This window comes from Orcinus orca, chromosome 3 (assembly GCF_937001465.1).
Source record: "Orcinus orca chromosome 3, mOrcOrc1.1, whole genome shotgun sequence".
Classification (NCBI taxonomy): Eukaryota; Metazoa; Chordata; class Mammalia; order Artiodactyla; family Delphinidae; genus Orcinus; species Orcinus orca.
This window is the reverse complement of record NC_064561.1, coordinates 79,345,216-79,363,542: the sequence shown is the minus strand read 5'-3', so window position 1 is coordinate 79,363,542 and position 18,327 is coordinate 79,345,216. Positions and strand designations below refer to the sequence as shown.

The 18,327-nt window shown below is 35.3% G+C and overlaps 1 protein-coding gene and 1 long non-coding RNA gene across 5 annotated transcripts in view; one reads left to right on the top strand and one right to left on the bottom strand.

The window, feature by feature from the left end:
• Nucleotides 1-18,327, bottom strand: part of LOC117196604 (uncharacterized) — a 49,441-nt gene that overhangs the window by 2,341 nt on the left and 28,773 nt on the right. For all 3 annotated transcript variants that reach the window (XR_004476864.2, XR_007476217.1, XR_007476218.1), the window contains one exon: nt 8,690-8,896. This is a non-coding gene — a long non-coding RNA (uncharacterized LOC117196604). The remainder of the gene's footprint in view (nt 1-8,689; nt 8,897-18,327) is intronic.
• Nucleotides 1-18,327, top strand: part of SLC12A2 (solute carrier family 12 member 2) — a 109,104-nt gene that overhangs the window by 71,034 nt on the left and 19,743 nt on the right. For both annotated transcript variants that reach the window (XM_004279866.3, XM_004279865.3), the window contains exons 15-18: nt 203-302; nt 4,872-4,983; nt 6,438-6,578; nt 17,117-17,223. In XM_004279866.3, the coding sequence (XP_004279914.1) occupies nt 203-302; nt 4,872-4,983; nt 6,438-6,578; nt 17,117-17,223 (460 nt within the window). The remainder of the gene's footprint in view (nt 1-202; nt 303-4,871; nt 4,984-6,437; nt 6,579-17,116; nt 17,224-18,327) is intronic.

The window sequence follows — 18,327 nt, the reverse complement described above, 5'->3', positions numbered from 1 at the left end:
CCAGTCTTTTCTAAGTTGTACTTTTTTTTTAAATGTAATTCAGATTGGCATTGTCTTAATTTCATGCCATGAACTTGAACTATTGAAAGTCCTGAGTACAATAGTTTATTTTAGCAATTGACTTTTTAAATGTGAAAGTACTTGTTATTGATGACTTGTTACAACCGGTATTAGCTGCTGCATGAATACTGTCTTCCCACAGATGTGAACTGGGGATCCTCCACACAAGCCCTGACTTACCTGAATGCACTGCAGCATTCGATACGTCTTTCTGGAGTGGAAGACCATGTGAAAAACTTCAGGTAAGTCATAAGGTAACAGAAACATTTTGTCTTAGGTGGCAATCAGTTCTTCCTTTATTGTTCAGTAACATTTTCATATGCTGATATTTCATGGAAATTTCTCTAAAAGCATAGGGTATTATTTCTTGTTTTGGTTTGATTTGAGCAGTTTATTCAAAAACAAGATTGAGGCTTCTTGTTATCAAAATTTTACAAAGAGATAAATTATCATCTACCCTGCAAAAATGTGGTGAAAGTTTTGGAGGTCTCTCATTTGAAAACTTTTAAATAGTAGGTATCATAAAGTAAACTTTTTTTCCCCCTCTGTGGCCTCAGTAGTTATATAACTACTGAGGATGAAATTCATAAAAATCCCCTTTTTGCAATTTTACTAAGGCAGTAAATATTTTCATGTTAGTGGCTTCATTCTCATTGTGGTACTGGAAACCAGTTTTAGTGATAAAGAATCAATGCCTTAGAGTGAAGAGTATTTCTTACTTTCTTCAATAAATTACTTTATTTTTTATCTTATAATAGTTTATCAGTTATCATTTTAAAAACTATTCCTTAATTTAACATGCTTCTAATAATTGATGAGATTCAGTTACTAAAGCACTGTTGTAAATCCAGGAGTATTGTTTATTTATATAGATTCTTAGAAATTGTAGATTATTACTTATACCAAGCTATAAGTAGGCTTGTCATTTTTAGACAATAGATCATTAGACAGCCATTCTCATACTGTTCATGTAAGCCTGGTTCTGAACAGGTGACTTTCCACAGTCATGAGTAATCACTTCTCACTGGCTTCTGCACAGTAATCACAGAAATAAATTCCTTGTTTCAGTAAATCAAAAGGCAAACTCTTTTTTAAAGAAAACTTCCAGAGTGGATACGTGCCAGAAAAGAAGTGCTCTACCAAATTTCCCCCAGGAAGAAACATCTTTGTATATCTTTTTGTTAACTCTTTGGGTTCTTCCCCCCGCCCTGCCCGCAACTTTCTTCTAGAATGAAAGTTTTCCAGAGACCACAGATCTTCAGCTTAGGAGTAGAGAGAAACTGGAAAAAGAAAAAGAAATGAGAGCCCTGGGAGGAAAACTTTAAATGCAGTACATTTTGAACATTTTGACTAGTCGATGCCAAATATGGCAGAAAATAGAAATCATTCCTTTATGTAAAAAGTTGTATTCCAGAACTGAGAGTATGACCAAGAGTCAGAGTTAATTTGCCATTAATAAAAAACTGTTGCTTTGGCTTATTACAGTAATGGGGAAATTTAAAAAAAATTTTATTCTAAAGTGTTTTAAAATTTTTATCAGAATTATACATGAACATAGTTTAAAGAGGAAAAACTTAGGTTTGTCATGAAAATTAGCAATTGCCCCACTTCTCAAATCCCTGTTTCTCTCATGCCACAGGCAACCACTTTTAACTGAATCGTGTAATATTTACTTCATATTCCCAAAAAGAGGGTTTGTCTTGTTGTATTGTTTGAGTTTTAACTTCAGGCGTTATCTGCTGATTTCTTTCATCTCATGTATGCCCACCACACATGTGCACCCTTCCCTTTACCCCACCGTCCCAGGGTATTTTTTATGTCATTATTTTGATTATATTAGACTTGATATTTATATTCTGACATTTTAAGCATGATTCAAGAGCCCAGCCATGTAGTAAATTATGATTGCTTTTTTTTCCTGTACAGGCTTTTTGTTTTCTGTGTAGGCAATAAATTTTTTTTCCTGTTTAAATTTCTATTTATCAGTATCTCAGCGTTCATCAAATTTACCAAAAGATTTTGTTTTCTTCGCTTCATAGTTTCTATTTCCTTGAATAGTGAGAAATAGTCTTTCTCACTATTTCCTGCCTCTTTAATTTGGGTTCTTAGATTTAGCATTGTCTGAAGTATCTGTGATCCTGGGCCAGGGAAGTTCTGCATTGGTGGCCTGGGCTTGTCAGTGAAGCCCTTGATGTAGATTAGTGTGGCTTTGCTGGTTCTTTAAGAAATTTAAGTCATCTTAAAGATTTTCTATTTTGATCTGATTAGATTTCTCAGAAAAGAATCTTTTAATCTTCTGCTTGTTGATAAAGTTCTGGCTACCAGAGTTCTGAGAGCCAAGTGGGAAGGCAGCTCAGAGATCTCAGGGTTCAGCATATAGTAAATGTTCTCCTAACTCCCCTACTTAAAGTAGCTGCTTATGCCCTCAGACCAGAGATCTGGGACATATGCTTATGCTCCCAGACCAGAGGTCTCTCTAGCAAATAAGCCCTAGCCTAACAGGATTGGAGAGGGACAGGGACAGTTGCCCATCATAGTGATGGAAATGATTTGGGTTCATCTAGGTGCTTCTTATGCAAACTTTAAATCAGTCCTTCTTATTTTAGTTTCTTTAACATATTGCCCCTGCAATTTCCAAAGACATCTATTGCCTCTAAGTCCTAGGCATTTTGATGGTTCTTAAGTGTAAAATCAGATGGCTTCATAGTTTTCTCTTATGCTCATTTGTAATTTAGCCTTTTCCTGATTTGTCAAATCCTTTATTTTTCTACCATCTGCTTTCTGGCTTTCAAAATTCAATGCTATTGTGTCCTATCCTGTTCTCCATATTTTTGGTGACTTAAAAAATCCCATCATACTATGGAGATTTTTAAGGAGGGAGTAAAGATGAAGGCAGATGTTCATACTCTGTCATTGTTACTAGAAATAATCCCTAATATATTTTGTTCTATACCTTTCTTTAGAATGATAAAATTACACCCAAATTATGCCTTTGTGTGGTGTGTTTACTATTTATTGATAGTAAAGATAGGGACTACAAGTTCATTTCCCTCAGTAATAGGTTATATTAGTAATAGGTTAAACTACCATAACAAAAAGCTGAAAAACTAAAGTGGCTAAACAAGATAGATATCAGTGTTATGTGATAGTCCAGAGGTAGATGGATATTCATGGCTGGTAAGTAGATTGGCTGCACTTGGTTATTCAAGTTCCACATTCCTTTTATCTGTCAGTCTGCCATTCCCTAGGATGTGTTTTTCTGTCCATGTGGTCAAAGACATCACCCCCCCCTCCACCACGGCCTAGCTTACAGGAAAGGGGAAAAAAGTATGGAGGGTGGCCAGCTTCATTTTTAAAGGACAGGACAAGGAATTAGGGACATCGTACGGGCTGGAAATCAGTCATAGGGCCACTTTTAGCTGCTAGGAAGTCTAGGAAATGCAGTGTTTAGCTGGGGAGCCATGTAGCCTGCTGAAGCTCAGGTGGAGAGACTGGACTACTAGCAGTCTGGGCCTTAGAGGAGGACTTCATATTTGATTGCCCCAAAGCAATTCCCCTAAGCAGAATTGGCTTTTCACATAGCTTGCTAAAATTCTGAATGAGTTAGTACCATTTTTAGGTCTTTATTCAGGTTTTCCTGCTTATTTTATAAGTATAGTTAGGAACTACCCTAACAATTTAGTAGGTAAGTCAGAATTTTTAGTCTATTTGCTTTTTGTTAAAGTTTGTTTTAATTATACACATTGTTGTGATTCATTTTGCTGTGCAGTAGAAGCTAACACAACATTGTGAAGCAACTATACTCCAATAAAACTTAATTTAAAAAAAAATAATCAAAATTTTTTTTAAAAAAATTTTTTCTGAATCTGTTTGAATTCATAACATGGATACCTGAATTTTTTTTCCTCAAACAAGGTTGATTTTTATTTCTCGTCAACAAAAATCAAGAGTTAAAAATACATGAAAGGGCTTCCCTGGTGGCGCAGTGGTTGAGAGTCCGCCTGCCGATGCAGGGGACGTGGGTTCGTGCCCCGGTCCGGGAAGATCCCACATGCCGCGGAGCATCTGGGCCCTTGAGCCATGGCCGCTGAGCCTGTGCATCTGGAGCCTGTGCTTCACGACGGGAGAGGCCACAACAGTGAGAGGCCCGCGTACCGCAAAAAAAAAAAAAAAAAAAAAAACCCATGAAAGTCTTGCCACTGTCTTGTGTTTGCAAAGGCAACTGAATTCAATTTTGGCTTTCATCATAATTAATTAGTATTAAAACTTTTAGTTCAAATAGAAACCTTTTCTTCACCACAGGTGGTTTTACTCATATGATGTCATTAAAATTAAACTAGATTAGGGAGGGCTGATATTACAAAGTAGAAGTAAGTATGATGTGATCAAGCTAAGAAGGAAAGTGACCTGTTTTTTACATGAAGGCAAGGCCATGCTCTCAGGAAGTTTTGTGGACTCTGTGAAAGAACTGGAATATTTATTACCTTTATAAGATGAAAAGTTGTTACATGTTTTTAACCAGTATGGTCATTTCTTTCTGTAGTGCCTCCCAGAATCTTGATGTATAATATTACCTATTAATTTAGGACATTTGGTATGATGGTTGTTCAAAGAAGGTTTTGTTTTTCTGCATTTCTCATGTACCAAGGAACCCTAGTTATGTCATCTTCTGTGAGAATCTTGTGGCCTGTCTTGAGGACAGTTGCATAAAGGAGTGGCTAGTGTAATAATATATTCTTAGAGAAGTGACTTAAAATCATGTCCATGTTATCAAAACCCTAAACTTCTCTTTCTTTTTAATCTTAAATTAGGCCACAGTGTCTCGTTATGACAGGTGCTCCAAACTCACGCCCAGCTTTACTTCATCTTGTTCATGATTTCACAAAAAATGTTGGTTTGATGATCTGTGGTCATGTACATGTGGTAAGTGCTAGTTTTGTTTTCTATATTAAAACATTTTTCACTCTGTGTATGTAATTTGTGGAGCTTTCTAGATTTGAAATAATTTGAGTAGGTCTTATCAACTATATTGCTTTGCTAAGAAAAATTACTTCCCAATAACTAAGGAACCTAAATGGAATTCAGTATGTGTTTTTGCTTGCTGATAAATCTCATAAAGTCCTGAGAATACTGGGAACATATACTTACCAGGAAAAAAAAGAGGCTGGAGGAGGTGGACAAATCATGGTAGATATCTAGTATCTGATATGTAAGAAGAGTAGAGTGAATGCTGAATTTCCAAATTCAAACACTTTAATTGCTCATTCATTTTAGTTTTATTCATGAGCAAGGAAATTATTTAAAATAGGGGTAAACGGTCATCCAAAAGTAGTTTTTTGTTTTTGGCATCCTGGCTATTGAAAACAATTACTAGATGATGGATCACCTTTTCTGCATAAGAAATTGGAGTATTTGCCAGATTAACTTATCTCCCAGGCTCTACTGTTCATTTTATTTTGGTGCTAGAAATGTGTGTTATATGCCCTACGTCCCAGCCCCTGCTAGAGTTGATCTTCTACTTGTATAGTAGCAAAGTGAGTGTGCATGCACGTGCGTGTGAGTGTGCATGTGTGTGCATGTGGGGGGGGGTAGTGGAAGAACACACTGAGACACTGACTCCACTCAGGACCTGTGGAGTTTCACAGTTTATCTTAGATCAATTCAGGTTGGGGTCTTGAGCATAAGAAATTACAAAGGGGAAATTCTTCTACCAGGAAAGATAAATTGTACTTTTCCTTGTCTTATTCATGTATAATTAGGGTGTACTTTTAATCTTATTTTTAGATTTTTTAAAAATACATTTTAGGTAAAACGTGTAACACATTTTATGTGTTGCTTACAAGGATCAAAATAGAATGGCAAGTTAAAAAAGCCTTTGTGTCATTTCATCGTTTAACAAGTACAAAGAAAAAACGTATTTATATAGCTCACTTTGACTTGTAATGATACTTCTAGGTTTCTGAGAATTAACAACTCAGACATTTGAGACAAACAAAAAATAAGATGGGAAACTTTCCATAGAAAAACAGAAGGCTCTTATTTTTCTCTGTGTAATCTCTTCTCCATTTTCAATAATTTATAATTTCTTTCATTTAATAGTATCAAAACATTTATTTTTCCAAGTCTGTGTTTATTCCTCTCCTCTTCTTCCTTCTACTGGCACCCTCTGTGTCTTTGTTCCATCAACACTGTTTTTTCATAATCTTTATTGGAAAGAATTCACTGACAGGAAAATGAAACGCTATCATTATACTTCCCTTCTCCTCCCACCGCCATGTTTAGACACCTTGTTTAAACCAAGATAACAGGAGGATTTTTATAAAGGGGGAATAGATTACCTTTCAGTTAAAGACATTATTAATATTTTTACCTTAAAGGGCCCTCGAAGACAAGCTATGAAAGAGATGTCCATTGATCAAGCCAAATATCAGCGATGGCTTATTAAAAACAAAACGAAGGCTTTTTATGCTCCAGTACATGCAGATGATTTGAGAGAGGGTGCACAACATTTGATGCAGGTAAATTTGTTACATCTTTCAAATGACAGTATTTTAGTTTTGTGTAAGCTTTCAAAAACTTGTTTATTCCAGGTTTCATTATTCACATTAATAAAAATCATAAATCTTTAAAATATCTTTACTGAAGTAGAATATTACAGTTTGTATAATTTGAGAGTTACAGAAATACTGTGCTGTTGGCTGACAGTGAAGAACCTCTTTGTGAATTATCTTAGCCTATTTCTGTCCTTTTCCTAAGATAGTTCCCATTTACTCCCTGTTGTTTTAAGTAATGTCAGTCCTTATTTAATTTTTTAAAAATTCTAATTCCCTACTATATTTCTCACTATTATTTTACTGGTGCTAAACTTAGACTTCTCTTTCGGTTTTGTGTGTGTCCTAGTAACCAGAATGTGGGATTTGGAATCAGTCCTAGGTTTAAATGCTAGCACTGCTACTTCCTTATTATGGATTTCGGACCAATCAAGTTATTTAACTTCTCAGAAACTCAGTTTCTTCAACCCTTAAAGGTTGTAGGGAGACAGTGTTTGCCAACTTATTTTTATAGGAACCTCTTTCTTCAAAAGAAAGCTTAAGCAAAAGCCCATTGACTGTGTCGATTGTGGAGCTGCTTTGTTAGAGGTGGGGGACTCAGTGCTGTCACTGGGCCCTTTCTGTTTTGTGTTTTTTAAAACTTGACAAGCACGTGGTTAAGAATAGCCTAGGCTATCCTCAGGAATAATAAGGGGTGGGAGTGGGATTGCTTTGCCAGATATAAAGGCTTATTAGCATAAAACTATAGTGATTAAGACATTGTGGTATTGAAGTAGAGACAGACAATTCAACTGAGTAGAAATAGAGCCACTCATATAGGAAATTTAATACATGACAGAGGTGACATTGAAAAGATGAGCTGGGATAATTGATAATTTATGTGAAAAATATATATAACACATCCTTATAAACCAAACAACAAAACATTTCCAGATAGATTAAAGACATAAACATGAAAGGCAAAATTTGTAAGCTTTTAGAAGAAAATAGAGAATAATTTTATGATCTTGGACTAGGGAAGAAGTTTTTAAATGAGACACAAAAAGTTGAATTATGAAGAAGAAACCAATTATTTTTTAGTTAACATTTATAAAACTGTGCTTCTAAAGAAAGCATGAAAACAAAAAATGAAGCCACAGACCTAAAGAAGATAATGTTACCAGCAAAAGAATGTGGTGTGCACAATATATAAAGAAATACTATATCTATAAGAGAAAAAAAGAATAGTAATAGACATGCAAAGAAGAGGAAACCTAAATGACAGAAGTAAAAATTAAAACCGCAGTACAGCTTTATTCCATACCCGTCAGATTGATCAGAATCAGGTCTGCCAATACCAAGTGTTAGAAATGGTGTAGAGCACTTGGAAATCTTTGCACTGCTGTAGTAAATGTAGACTGGACAATCACTTGGGACAGCAACCTGGCAGTATTCTGCGTCTTTGAAAAGTGCAGATATCCCGAGACATTCCATTCTTAAGTGTATACCACAGAGAAATTTTACACATGTGAAGAAGGCTATGTGAAGTTTCATAGCACTATCATTTCTTACAGTGAAAAGGAAATTAAAGTAACTTCAGCAGCCATTAATCACATTATTGAAAATTGTGGCATAATCATGCAGTGGAATTCCATATAGTGGTGAAAAGGTACTATACATATCAATGAGGATAAACCTCAGACAGAAATGTTAAGGAAAATAGCAAGTTAAAATAAGAACATAAGTAATATGAAGATGATGTAAATTTTTAAAAATATGTAACTTAAAAATTCATACGTATATATGCCTAGATAATGGAATATATAGTAAAAATACAAGATCTTGAAAAGGATACGTTGGGTACTTGATATTTGTGAAATTTGTTTTCTTAAGCTGAGTGGTGGATACATGATTATTTATTACTTTATTCGCTTTTGTATGTGAAATATATAAATATTTCAAACGGAATGCTACCCCTAATCATAAGGTTGTTTCTAGTGGGTAAATCTTGCTTGCTTTTGTGCAGTTTATAGGAATACTTTGATAACTACTCTATGTATTTAATAAATGTTATGAAGGAAATGAAAATATTTACTTACAGCAATGGTTCTTAACTTCAGCCTGCATCAGAATCACGTGGTGGACTTGCTAAAACACAGACTGCTGGGCCGCATCTTTACAGTGATTCAGTAGGTCTAGGGTGAGGCCCAAGAATTTGCATTTCTAACAAGTTTCCCGGTGATCACGCTGCTGCTGCTGGTCCAGTCCAGGCACTACACTTTGAGAGCCACTGCCCTCGAGGGTTTCTGTGGTATAAATGATGATATCGTAAATTGGCCAAGAGTTAGGAACCATCCTCCTTATCATTCTGCTTTACCTAACATACTCACCCCTGTGGGTCATGACAGTTTCACCAGTGTGGGGCAAAGGGAGCATACATAGAACAGTGTCATTTTGAGACTGCCCTATAAACCTGGCAAGTGCTATTCCCTTTACAAAGATGCCCAGGAGATGGTTTATTCCAGTGGCAGAGCTGTCTGAGGAACTGTTTAAAATATCCTTACAGATAGGTGAATTGCCTCTTTAGAACTAATCACTGAAATTTTAGTGTAAGTTGCCACTGAGTGTACTTCTCTTTCCTTCGAACCTTCTCGAAACCTGTTACATAAAGTGGAAAATGCCTTTATGTCTGTTAGAGGTTTATAATCTTTGTCAAAATAGTTTTTTGTACATTGATTTCTTTATACAGTGACTTATTTTATAGTTCTAGCGGTGCTGTTTTAGATGGGTTTGTTTTACTATACATTCTGACTTTTCATTTCTTTGTCCCTTCATTTGTCTAGTTATTAGTTATAAGCATTTATTTAGAGATTCACTGTTTTAAGGAGAGGTAGTCTTGTCAATAACTTGCTTATGGAGCCCTTTGGCAGTAAGACATTAACACTGCTAACTTCTTTGTTTAAATGGATTTTTCTTTTCTTTTGTTTTCTTTTTCTTTTTTTTTTTAAGGCAGGAGCCACTTGATTGTCAATCCAATTTTAAACATTCATTTTAAATTAGAAAAAACTCTTGTTTTTACAAAAAATTCAGATTACATCATGATGCCCTTTAAATCAAGTAGATCTCATTTAGTCTTAGTGTAGCTAAAACTACCTTTTTTCCTGAGCAAAGCTAGTCTAGAATTATCCTGTAATATATGCTGAGTGTTTCTGAAACCTTTCCTCTTCTTCATTAGCCACATTTTGAGGTAAACAGCAATTTTTTTTAAATTTTCTATAAAAAATGTAGACCGAAATAACATTGCCAATAATATTTAAAATATAAATTATACCCAAGTCCTGTAGCCCCTTTCCAAATATATATACACACATATATTTAATGCCATGATATTAACTAAGGATAATTTAAAGCCATCACTATTAGCTCAACCTTTAAAAACTACCCATCTAGAATATGAAGCCAAAACTCTGCATTTTTGTTCAGTGATGCTTTTTTTCAGCCAATATTTTATTATACATTTCCATTGTCAACAACATTCTTTAATTAATGAAACATTTAATGACTATTTTTAATGGATTTAGCATAATATGCTAAAGCAATTTCTTTTTTTTTAACATCTTTATTGGAGTATAATTGCTTTACAATGGTGTGTTAGTTTCTGCTTTATAACAAAGTGAATTAGTTACACATATACATATATCCCCATATCTCCTCCCTCTTGCGTCTCCCTCCCACCCTCCCTATCCCACCCCTCTAGGTGGTCACAAAGCACCAAGCTGATCTCCCTGTGCTATGCGGCTGCTTCCCACTAGCTATCTCTTTTACATTTGGTAGTGTATATATGTCCATGCCACTCTCTCACTTCACCCCAGCTTACCCTTCCCCCTCCCTGTGTCATCAGGTCCATTCTCTACATCTGTGTCTTTATTTCTGGCCTGCCCCTAGGTTCTTTAGAACCATTTTTTTTTGATTCCATATATATGTGTTAGCATATGGTATTTGTTTTTCTCTTTCTGACATACTTCACTCTATATGACAGTCTCTAGGTCCATCCACCTCACTACAAATAACTCAATTTCGTTTCTTTTTATGGCTGAGTAATATTCCATTGTATATATGTGCCACATCTTTATCCATTCATCTGTCGATGGACACTTAGGTAGCTTCCACATCCTGGCTATTGTAAATAGAGCTGCAATGAATATTGTGGTACTTGACTCTTTCTGAATTATGGTTTTCTCAGGGTATGTGCCTAGTAGTGGGATTGCTGGGACATATGGTAGTTCTATTTTTAGTTTTTTAAGGAACCTCCATACTGTTCTCCATAGTGGCTGTATCTGTATCAATTTACATTCCCACTAACAGTGCAGGAGGGTTCCCTTTTCTCCACACCCTCTCCAGCATTTATTGTTTCTAGATTTTTTGATGATAGCCATTCTGACCGGTGTGAGATGATATCTCATTGTAGTTTTGATTTGCATTTCTCTAATGGTTAGTGATGTTGAGCATCCTTTCATGTGTTTGTTGGCGATCTGTATATCTTCTTTGGAGAAATGTCTATTTAGGTCTTCTGCCCATTTTTGGATTGGGTATTTTGTTTTTTTGATATGGAGCTGCATGAGCTGCTTGTAAATTTTGGAGTTTAATCCTTTGTCAGTTGCTTCATTTGCAAATATTTTCTCCCATTCTGAGGGTTGTCTTTTGGTCTTGTTTATGGTTTCCTTTGTTGTGCAAAAGCTTTTAAGGTTCATTAGATCCCATTTGTTTATTTTTGTTTTTATTTCCATTTCTCTAGGAGGTTGGTCAAAAAGGATCCTGTTGTGATTTATGTCATAGAGTGTTCTGCCTATGTTTTCCTCTAAGAGTTTGATAGTGTCTGGCCTTACATTTAGGTCTTTAATCCATTTTGAGTTTATTTTTGTGTATGGTGTTAGGGAGTGTTCTAATTTCATTCTTTTACATGAGGCTGTACAGTTTCCCCAACAGCACTTACTGAAGAGGCTGTCTTTTCTCCACTGTATGTTCTTGCCTCCTTTATCAAAAATAAGGTGACCGTATGTGCGTGGGTTTTTCTCTGGGCTTTCTATCCTGTTCCATTGACCTATATTTCTGTTTTTGTGCCAGTACCATACTGTCTTGATTACTGTAGCTTTGTAGTATATTCTGAAGTCAGGGAGCCTGATTCCTCCAGCTCCATTTTTCTTTCTCAAGATTGCTTTGGCTATTCGGGGTCTTTTCTGTTTCCATACAAATTGTGCAGTTTTTTGTTCTAGTCTGTGAAAAATGCCAGTGGTAGCTTGATAGGGATTGCATTGAATCTGTAGATTGCTTTGGGTAGTAGAGTCATTTTCACAATGTTGATTCTTCCAATCCAAAAACATGGTATATCTCTCCATCTGTTTGTCTTGTCTTTAATTTCTTTCATCAGTGTCTTATAGTTTTCTGCATATAGGTCTTTTGTCTTCTTAGGTAAGTTTATTCCTAGGTATTTTATTCTTTTTGTTGCAGTGGTAAATGGGAGTGTTTCCTTAATTTCTCTTTCAGATTTTTCATCATTAGTGTATAGGAATGCTAGAGATTTCTGTGCATTAATTTTGTATTCTGCTACTTTACCAAATTCATTGATTAGTTCTAGTAGTTTCTGGTAGCATCTTTAGGATTCTCTATGTATAGTATCATGTCCTTTGCAAACAGTGACAGTTTACTACTTCTTTTTCGATTTGGATTCCTTTTATTTCTTTTTCTTTTCTGATTGCTGTGGCTAAAACTTCCAAAGCTGTGTTGAATAATAGTGGTAAGAGTGGACAACCTTGTCTTGTTCCTGATCTTAGAGGAAATGGTTTCAGTTTTTCACCATTGAGAACAGTGTTAGCTGAGGGTTTGTCATATATGGCCTTTATTATGTTGAGGTAAGTTCCCTCTATGCTTACTTTCTGGAGGGTTTTTATCATAAATGGGTGTTGAATTTTGTTGAAAGCTTTTTCTCCATCTATTGAGATGATTATAGGGTTTTTATCCTTCAATTTGTTAATATGGTGTATCACATCGATTTGCATATATTGAAGAATCCTTGCATTCCTGGGATAAATCCCACTTGATCATTGTGTATGATCCTTTTATTGTGCTGTCAGATTCTGTTTGCTAGTATTTTGTTGAGGATTTTTACATCTATGTTCATCCGTGATATTGGCCTGTAGTTTTCTTTCTTTGTGACATCTTTGTCTGGTTTTGTTATCAGGGTGATGGTGGCCTCGTAGAATGAGTTTGGGAGTGTTTCTCCCTCTGCTATATTTTGCAAGAGTTTGAGAAGGAGAGGTTTTAGCTTTCTCTAAATATTTGATAGAATTCGCCTGTGTAGCTATCTGGTCCTGGGCTTTTGTTTGTTGGAAGATTTTTTTTTTTCGGTACGCGGACCTCTCACTGTTGTGGCCTCTCCCATTGCGGAGCACAGGCTCCGGACGCGCAGGCCCAGCAGCCATGGCTTACAGGCCCAGCCACTCCGCGGCATGTGGGATCTTCCCGGACCGGGGCATGAACCTGTGTCCCCTGCATCGCCAGGCGGACTCTCAACCACTGCGCTACCAGGGAAGCCCTGTTGGAAGATTTTTAATCACAGTCTCAATTTCAGTGCTTGTGATTGGTCTGTTCATATTTTCTCTTTCTTCCTGGTTCAGTCTTGGGATGTTCTTCTTTTCTAAGAATTTGTCCATTTCTTCCAGGTTGTCCATTTTATTGGCATATAGTTGCTTGTAGTAATCTCTCATGATCCTTTGTATTTCTGCAGTGTCAGTTGTTATTTTCCTTTTTCATTTCTAGTTCTATTGAGTCTTCTCCCTGTTTTTCTTGATGAGTCTGGCTAATGGTTTATCAATTTCGTTTATCTTCTCAAACAACCAGCTTTTAGTTTTATTGATCTTTGCTGTTGTTTCCTTCATTTCTTGTTTGTAATTCTTAAATATGAATCTCATGGCAGTACTTAACTAAATTAGATAACCATGATGTTTGGAAATGTTTTTACTTAATAGTCATGACAGAAATAAAAAGCCACATACTATTGGGGAAAGAGTTGTTCTTTCTGCTACAGTAAAAATGGTTATGATGATACACAGAAAAATATTATAACAAACTAAATGCCTTTCTTGTCAGCAAGTTCTGGTGGAAGATTCACAGAAAACATTGCTAACGATTCAAAAAAACAACACAGTGAGAATGTTTTGATTGAAACCAAAGCTATTTGTAATAAGCTTCAGATGACTGCATTTTGCTATATCAGTTTCAATTATGGAAGTCCATGAAGAACTGATTTTCTGTGAGCCAAAAGGAATATGTTCCAGAGAAGACATATTTTCAGTAATGTTATTTCTTTAAAACACATGATGTTTTATGGAAACTGAAAACATTACTTCTAACTGAATAGGTACTTCGATTAGAATTTACAAAGGATTTAGGATGACTGATAGATGTGAAATTTCTTTACTCATTCAAGGAAAAGTTATTACGATAATGAAGTTGAAAACAGAAGTGCACAGAGTACCTCTGAATGTTACTGTCAATTTTATAAAAATAAAACCTTTTAATTATAATAAGGTTGTAACCAAAGTTTGTGATGAGAAACGGAGTAACTCTCACAGTATTTTGTACCATCAAGAAGTTGCTGGTCATCTTGTAGCTTACTTCATTAAAAAACAATAAAACTTGAAGATATTTCTTGGTTTTCTTTTACCAAAAAACCCCAAAAATATCAAAATTATGTTGTGTGGTTAGTGGCTACCTTGCTATATAACAGTTTTTTAAATAAAAAATATTCTTTATCTGTCTCCTGAGGGCAAAGCATTGTTTATAGTAGAGTGGAAAAAAAATTCTTATTTCTTGAAAGAAACTTGTGCATGGATAGAACATTTTGAAAATGAATGTAAACTTTACATGGTTAGGCTTATTTCTTTTGTTCCCTAATTATGCAGAGTCTTTACAACAGTGTCTGGCACATGGTCAGCACTTGGTAAGTTTAACAAAAAATGATTTAAGTATATCACTTATAAAAACTTAAGTGTGACCTCATGGCACATAAAATATTAATTCAAAATGGATCTAAGATCTAAATATAAGGGCTAAAACCATAAAGCTCTTTAAAGAAAACATAGAGGTAGATCTTCATGACCTTGAATTTGGCAATGGATTCTTAGATATGGCACCAAAAGCACAAGCAACAAAACAAATAAGTAAACAAATTCGACTTCACAATTAAAAACTTTTGTGCATCTAAGGACATTATCAAGAAAATGAAAAGACAATCTACAGAATGGAAGAAAATCTTTTTACATCATATATCTGATAAGGTTTAATATCCAAAATATACATAGAATTCCTAAAGCAGCAACAAAAAGACAGACAACCCAATTAAAAAATTTGCTAATAACTTGAATAAACATTTCTCCAAAGAAATAAAGATAACTAATAAGCACATGAAAAAATGTTCAGTATCATTAGTCACTAGAGCAATGCAAATCAAAGCTACAGTGAGATACCATTTTACACTACTAGCATGTGTGTAATTAAGTAAACAAACAAACAGGAACTAACAAGTGTTGCTGAGGATGTGGAGAAATTGGAACCTTTGCATTGCTGGTGGGAGTGTGAAATGATGCAGCTGCTGTGGGAGACAGCTTAGTAGTTCCTCAAAAGTCTAAACAAGGAATTACTGTATATCCAGCAAGTCTACTCCTAGGCATATACCCAAAGAAATTAAAAGCTGGGAGTCACACAGATATTTGTAGGCCAGTGTTTGTTGCAGCATTATTCACAGTAGCCAAAAGATAGAAACAACCTAAGCATGTGTCAACAGATGAATGGATAGACAAAATGTAGTATACACATAGAATGAAATATTATTCAGCCATAAAAAGGAAAGAAGTTCTAATAGATGCTGTAACATGGATGAACCTGGAAGACATTATGCTAAATGAAATAAGCCAGACACAAGGGACAAATATTGTGTGATTCCATTTATAGGAAATATCTAGGATAAGCAAACTCGTAGAGACAAAAGTAGATTAGGTGTTACCAGGGCCTGGAGGGAGGAAAGAACGGGTAGTTATTACTTAGTGTTTACAGAATTTCTGTTTAGGGTGATGAGAAACATTTGGAAACAGATAGTGGGGTTGGTTGTACAACATTGTGAATGTAATTAATGCCATTGAATTGTACATGTTAAAATGGCTAAAATGGCAAACTGTTTTATTTATCTTTTACCATAAAAAAAAAATCTTATGTGAGTAGCCAACCTTGGGAATAGAATTTTTAGTGTGTTTTAAAATATTATGAAAGAGGACTTCCCTGGTGGCGCACTGGTTAAGAATCCACCTGCCAGTGCAGGAGACGTAGGTTCAAGCCCTGGTCCGGGAAGATTACACATGCCGCAGAGCAACTAAGCCCATGTGCCACAACTACTGAGCCTGTGCTCTAGAGCCCGCAAGCCACAACTACTTAGCCCGCGTGCCACAACTACTGAAGCCCGCGCGCCTAGAGCCCACACTCCGCAACAAGAGAAGCCACTGCAGTGAGAAGCCTGCGCACCACAATGAAGAGTAGCCCCCACTCGCTGCAACTAAAGCCCATGTGAGCAACAAAGATACAATGCAGACAAAAATTAATTAATTTTTAAAAAATTACAAAAGAAATTAATTGGATCTGGGAGCATATTTGTATAAGCATATTGAATTGCAACTCTACATGAAGTTGCAAGAAAAACTGATGGAATTCTGAACTGTAGCCAACAACGCATGTATTCAATTTGGACTTCTGCTTCTAGGTTTTAATGGCAAAATATGTAACTGGGAATACCACTGTATTGTTATGATTTTTATGAAAGGTTAAGTATATTCCATCATCTTTCCCTTCCTAAAAATGAAAATTCTGATAAATCATAAAAGTACAAAATATACATTTAGAACTTTTCAGGTGTTTATCTTCTATTTTTGTGTATGTTTAATCATAAGTAATATAATTAATGTATGTATAATTTATAAATATGCATGCATTGGATGCTCAACTATTTTTGCTGATAAGGGTACACAATTTTATGTTTAGGGACTTCCCTGGTGGCACAGTGGTTAAGAATCCACCTGCTAATGCAGGGGACACTGGTTTGATCCCTGGTCTGGGGAGATCCTACATGCCGTGGAGCAACTAAACCCATGCGCCACAACTACTGAGCCTACGCTCTAGAGCCCACGAGCCACAACTACGAAAACCCACGCGCCTAGAGCCCATGCTCCGCAACAAGAGAAGCCACAGCAGTGAGAAGCCCCCGCACCCCAATGAAGAGTAGCCCCCGCTCACTGCAACTAGAGAAAGCCCATGCGTAGCAACGAAGACTCAACACAGCCAAAAATAAATAAAATAAATAAATTTATAAAAACACGTTAAAAATAAAAATGTTTAGAGGCTGTCCATTAGGAGGATATTGTCATTTAAAAAGCATTTTGTGAGTGGCATATCTTTAAAGTTGTATTTTTTCTGTGTTTTAGGCTGCTGGTCTTGGGCGTATGAAACCAAACACACTTGTCCTTGGATTTAAGAAAGACTGGTTGCAAGCAGATATGAGGGATATGGATATGTATATAAACTTATTTCAGTAAGTATCCTTTTTTTTTTTTTTAAGTAAGTATCCTTTTAATTCAGTAACTTAGTTGATTCAGAAAATATTAATTTTGAAAGCTTGCACTGGTTTTTGAAGTCTGTTTCTCATATAGTCTCTTCTAGTAGAAGCATAGAATGAAAATAATCATTTGGAAGTTATTTACATTTCTTTTTTTAAAATGCACTTACATGTTTGCTTTTCCACCCCCTTGAAGTATTAAGTTCTGCGTTTACTATTCACTTTTCAGTGGTATTTCCAATGATGTTTATAAGACAGCATAGTTTTGATTTACTTCACTTTAATTTCCTTCTTACAGGTTGTCTAATGAGTTCTTATCCTTTTGTTACTTTGTCTTTCTGATTTGAATCTATCCATGTTATTTTTGGATACGTATCTGTTTAATCTATTACAAAGGTGTTTTGGGAGTGAGTTATTTAATAAAAAGAATAAAATTTCTATTTTGTCATATTTTGTTTTTAATCTTGAAAAGTACCTTTTCTAGTATTCCTAGTATTTATTTAGCAAATCTCTTTATCTCATTCACACTGTTTTATAGAGGATAAGGATTCCCTCTTAGTACATCATACTTGAAGAGTAGTCTTTTTCTTGTCACAGATGCTGCTGAAATAGAACTGTTCACTCCTTATAAAGTATTTCTTTATAAAAATTGTCATTTAAAAAAAATTTATATTTGGCAAAATAACTCTAGTACCAGATTCAAATCCTACTTCTCTGTGAATTTTTATCTGTTTATCCTTAACTCACTGGAGTTATTTCCCTTCCTGGAGCTCCTGTTGTATCTATTGGTAGAACCATATAATTATTTGCCTGTATCACATATAATGCTTTTGTTTTCATAGCTACCTTGAAACATCTTTGTGGAAGTAACCAGATCTCATACTTTACTTTCATAAATCTCTTTATATTCATTAGTAAAATATACGATACTTAAGATTTCCCAAGTAATTGTTAAATGGTTTTTAGTAAAATTCAAGCTCTGCTGGTTTGTCAGAGGTTGTGACTGGTCTTTGGCTTTGGGTTTGTTAACTTTTTCGTAAACAGCACTTCACTCTCCCTTTCTAATTCTGTAGTCTGTAC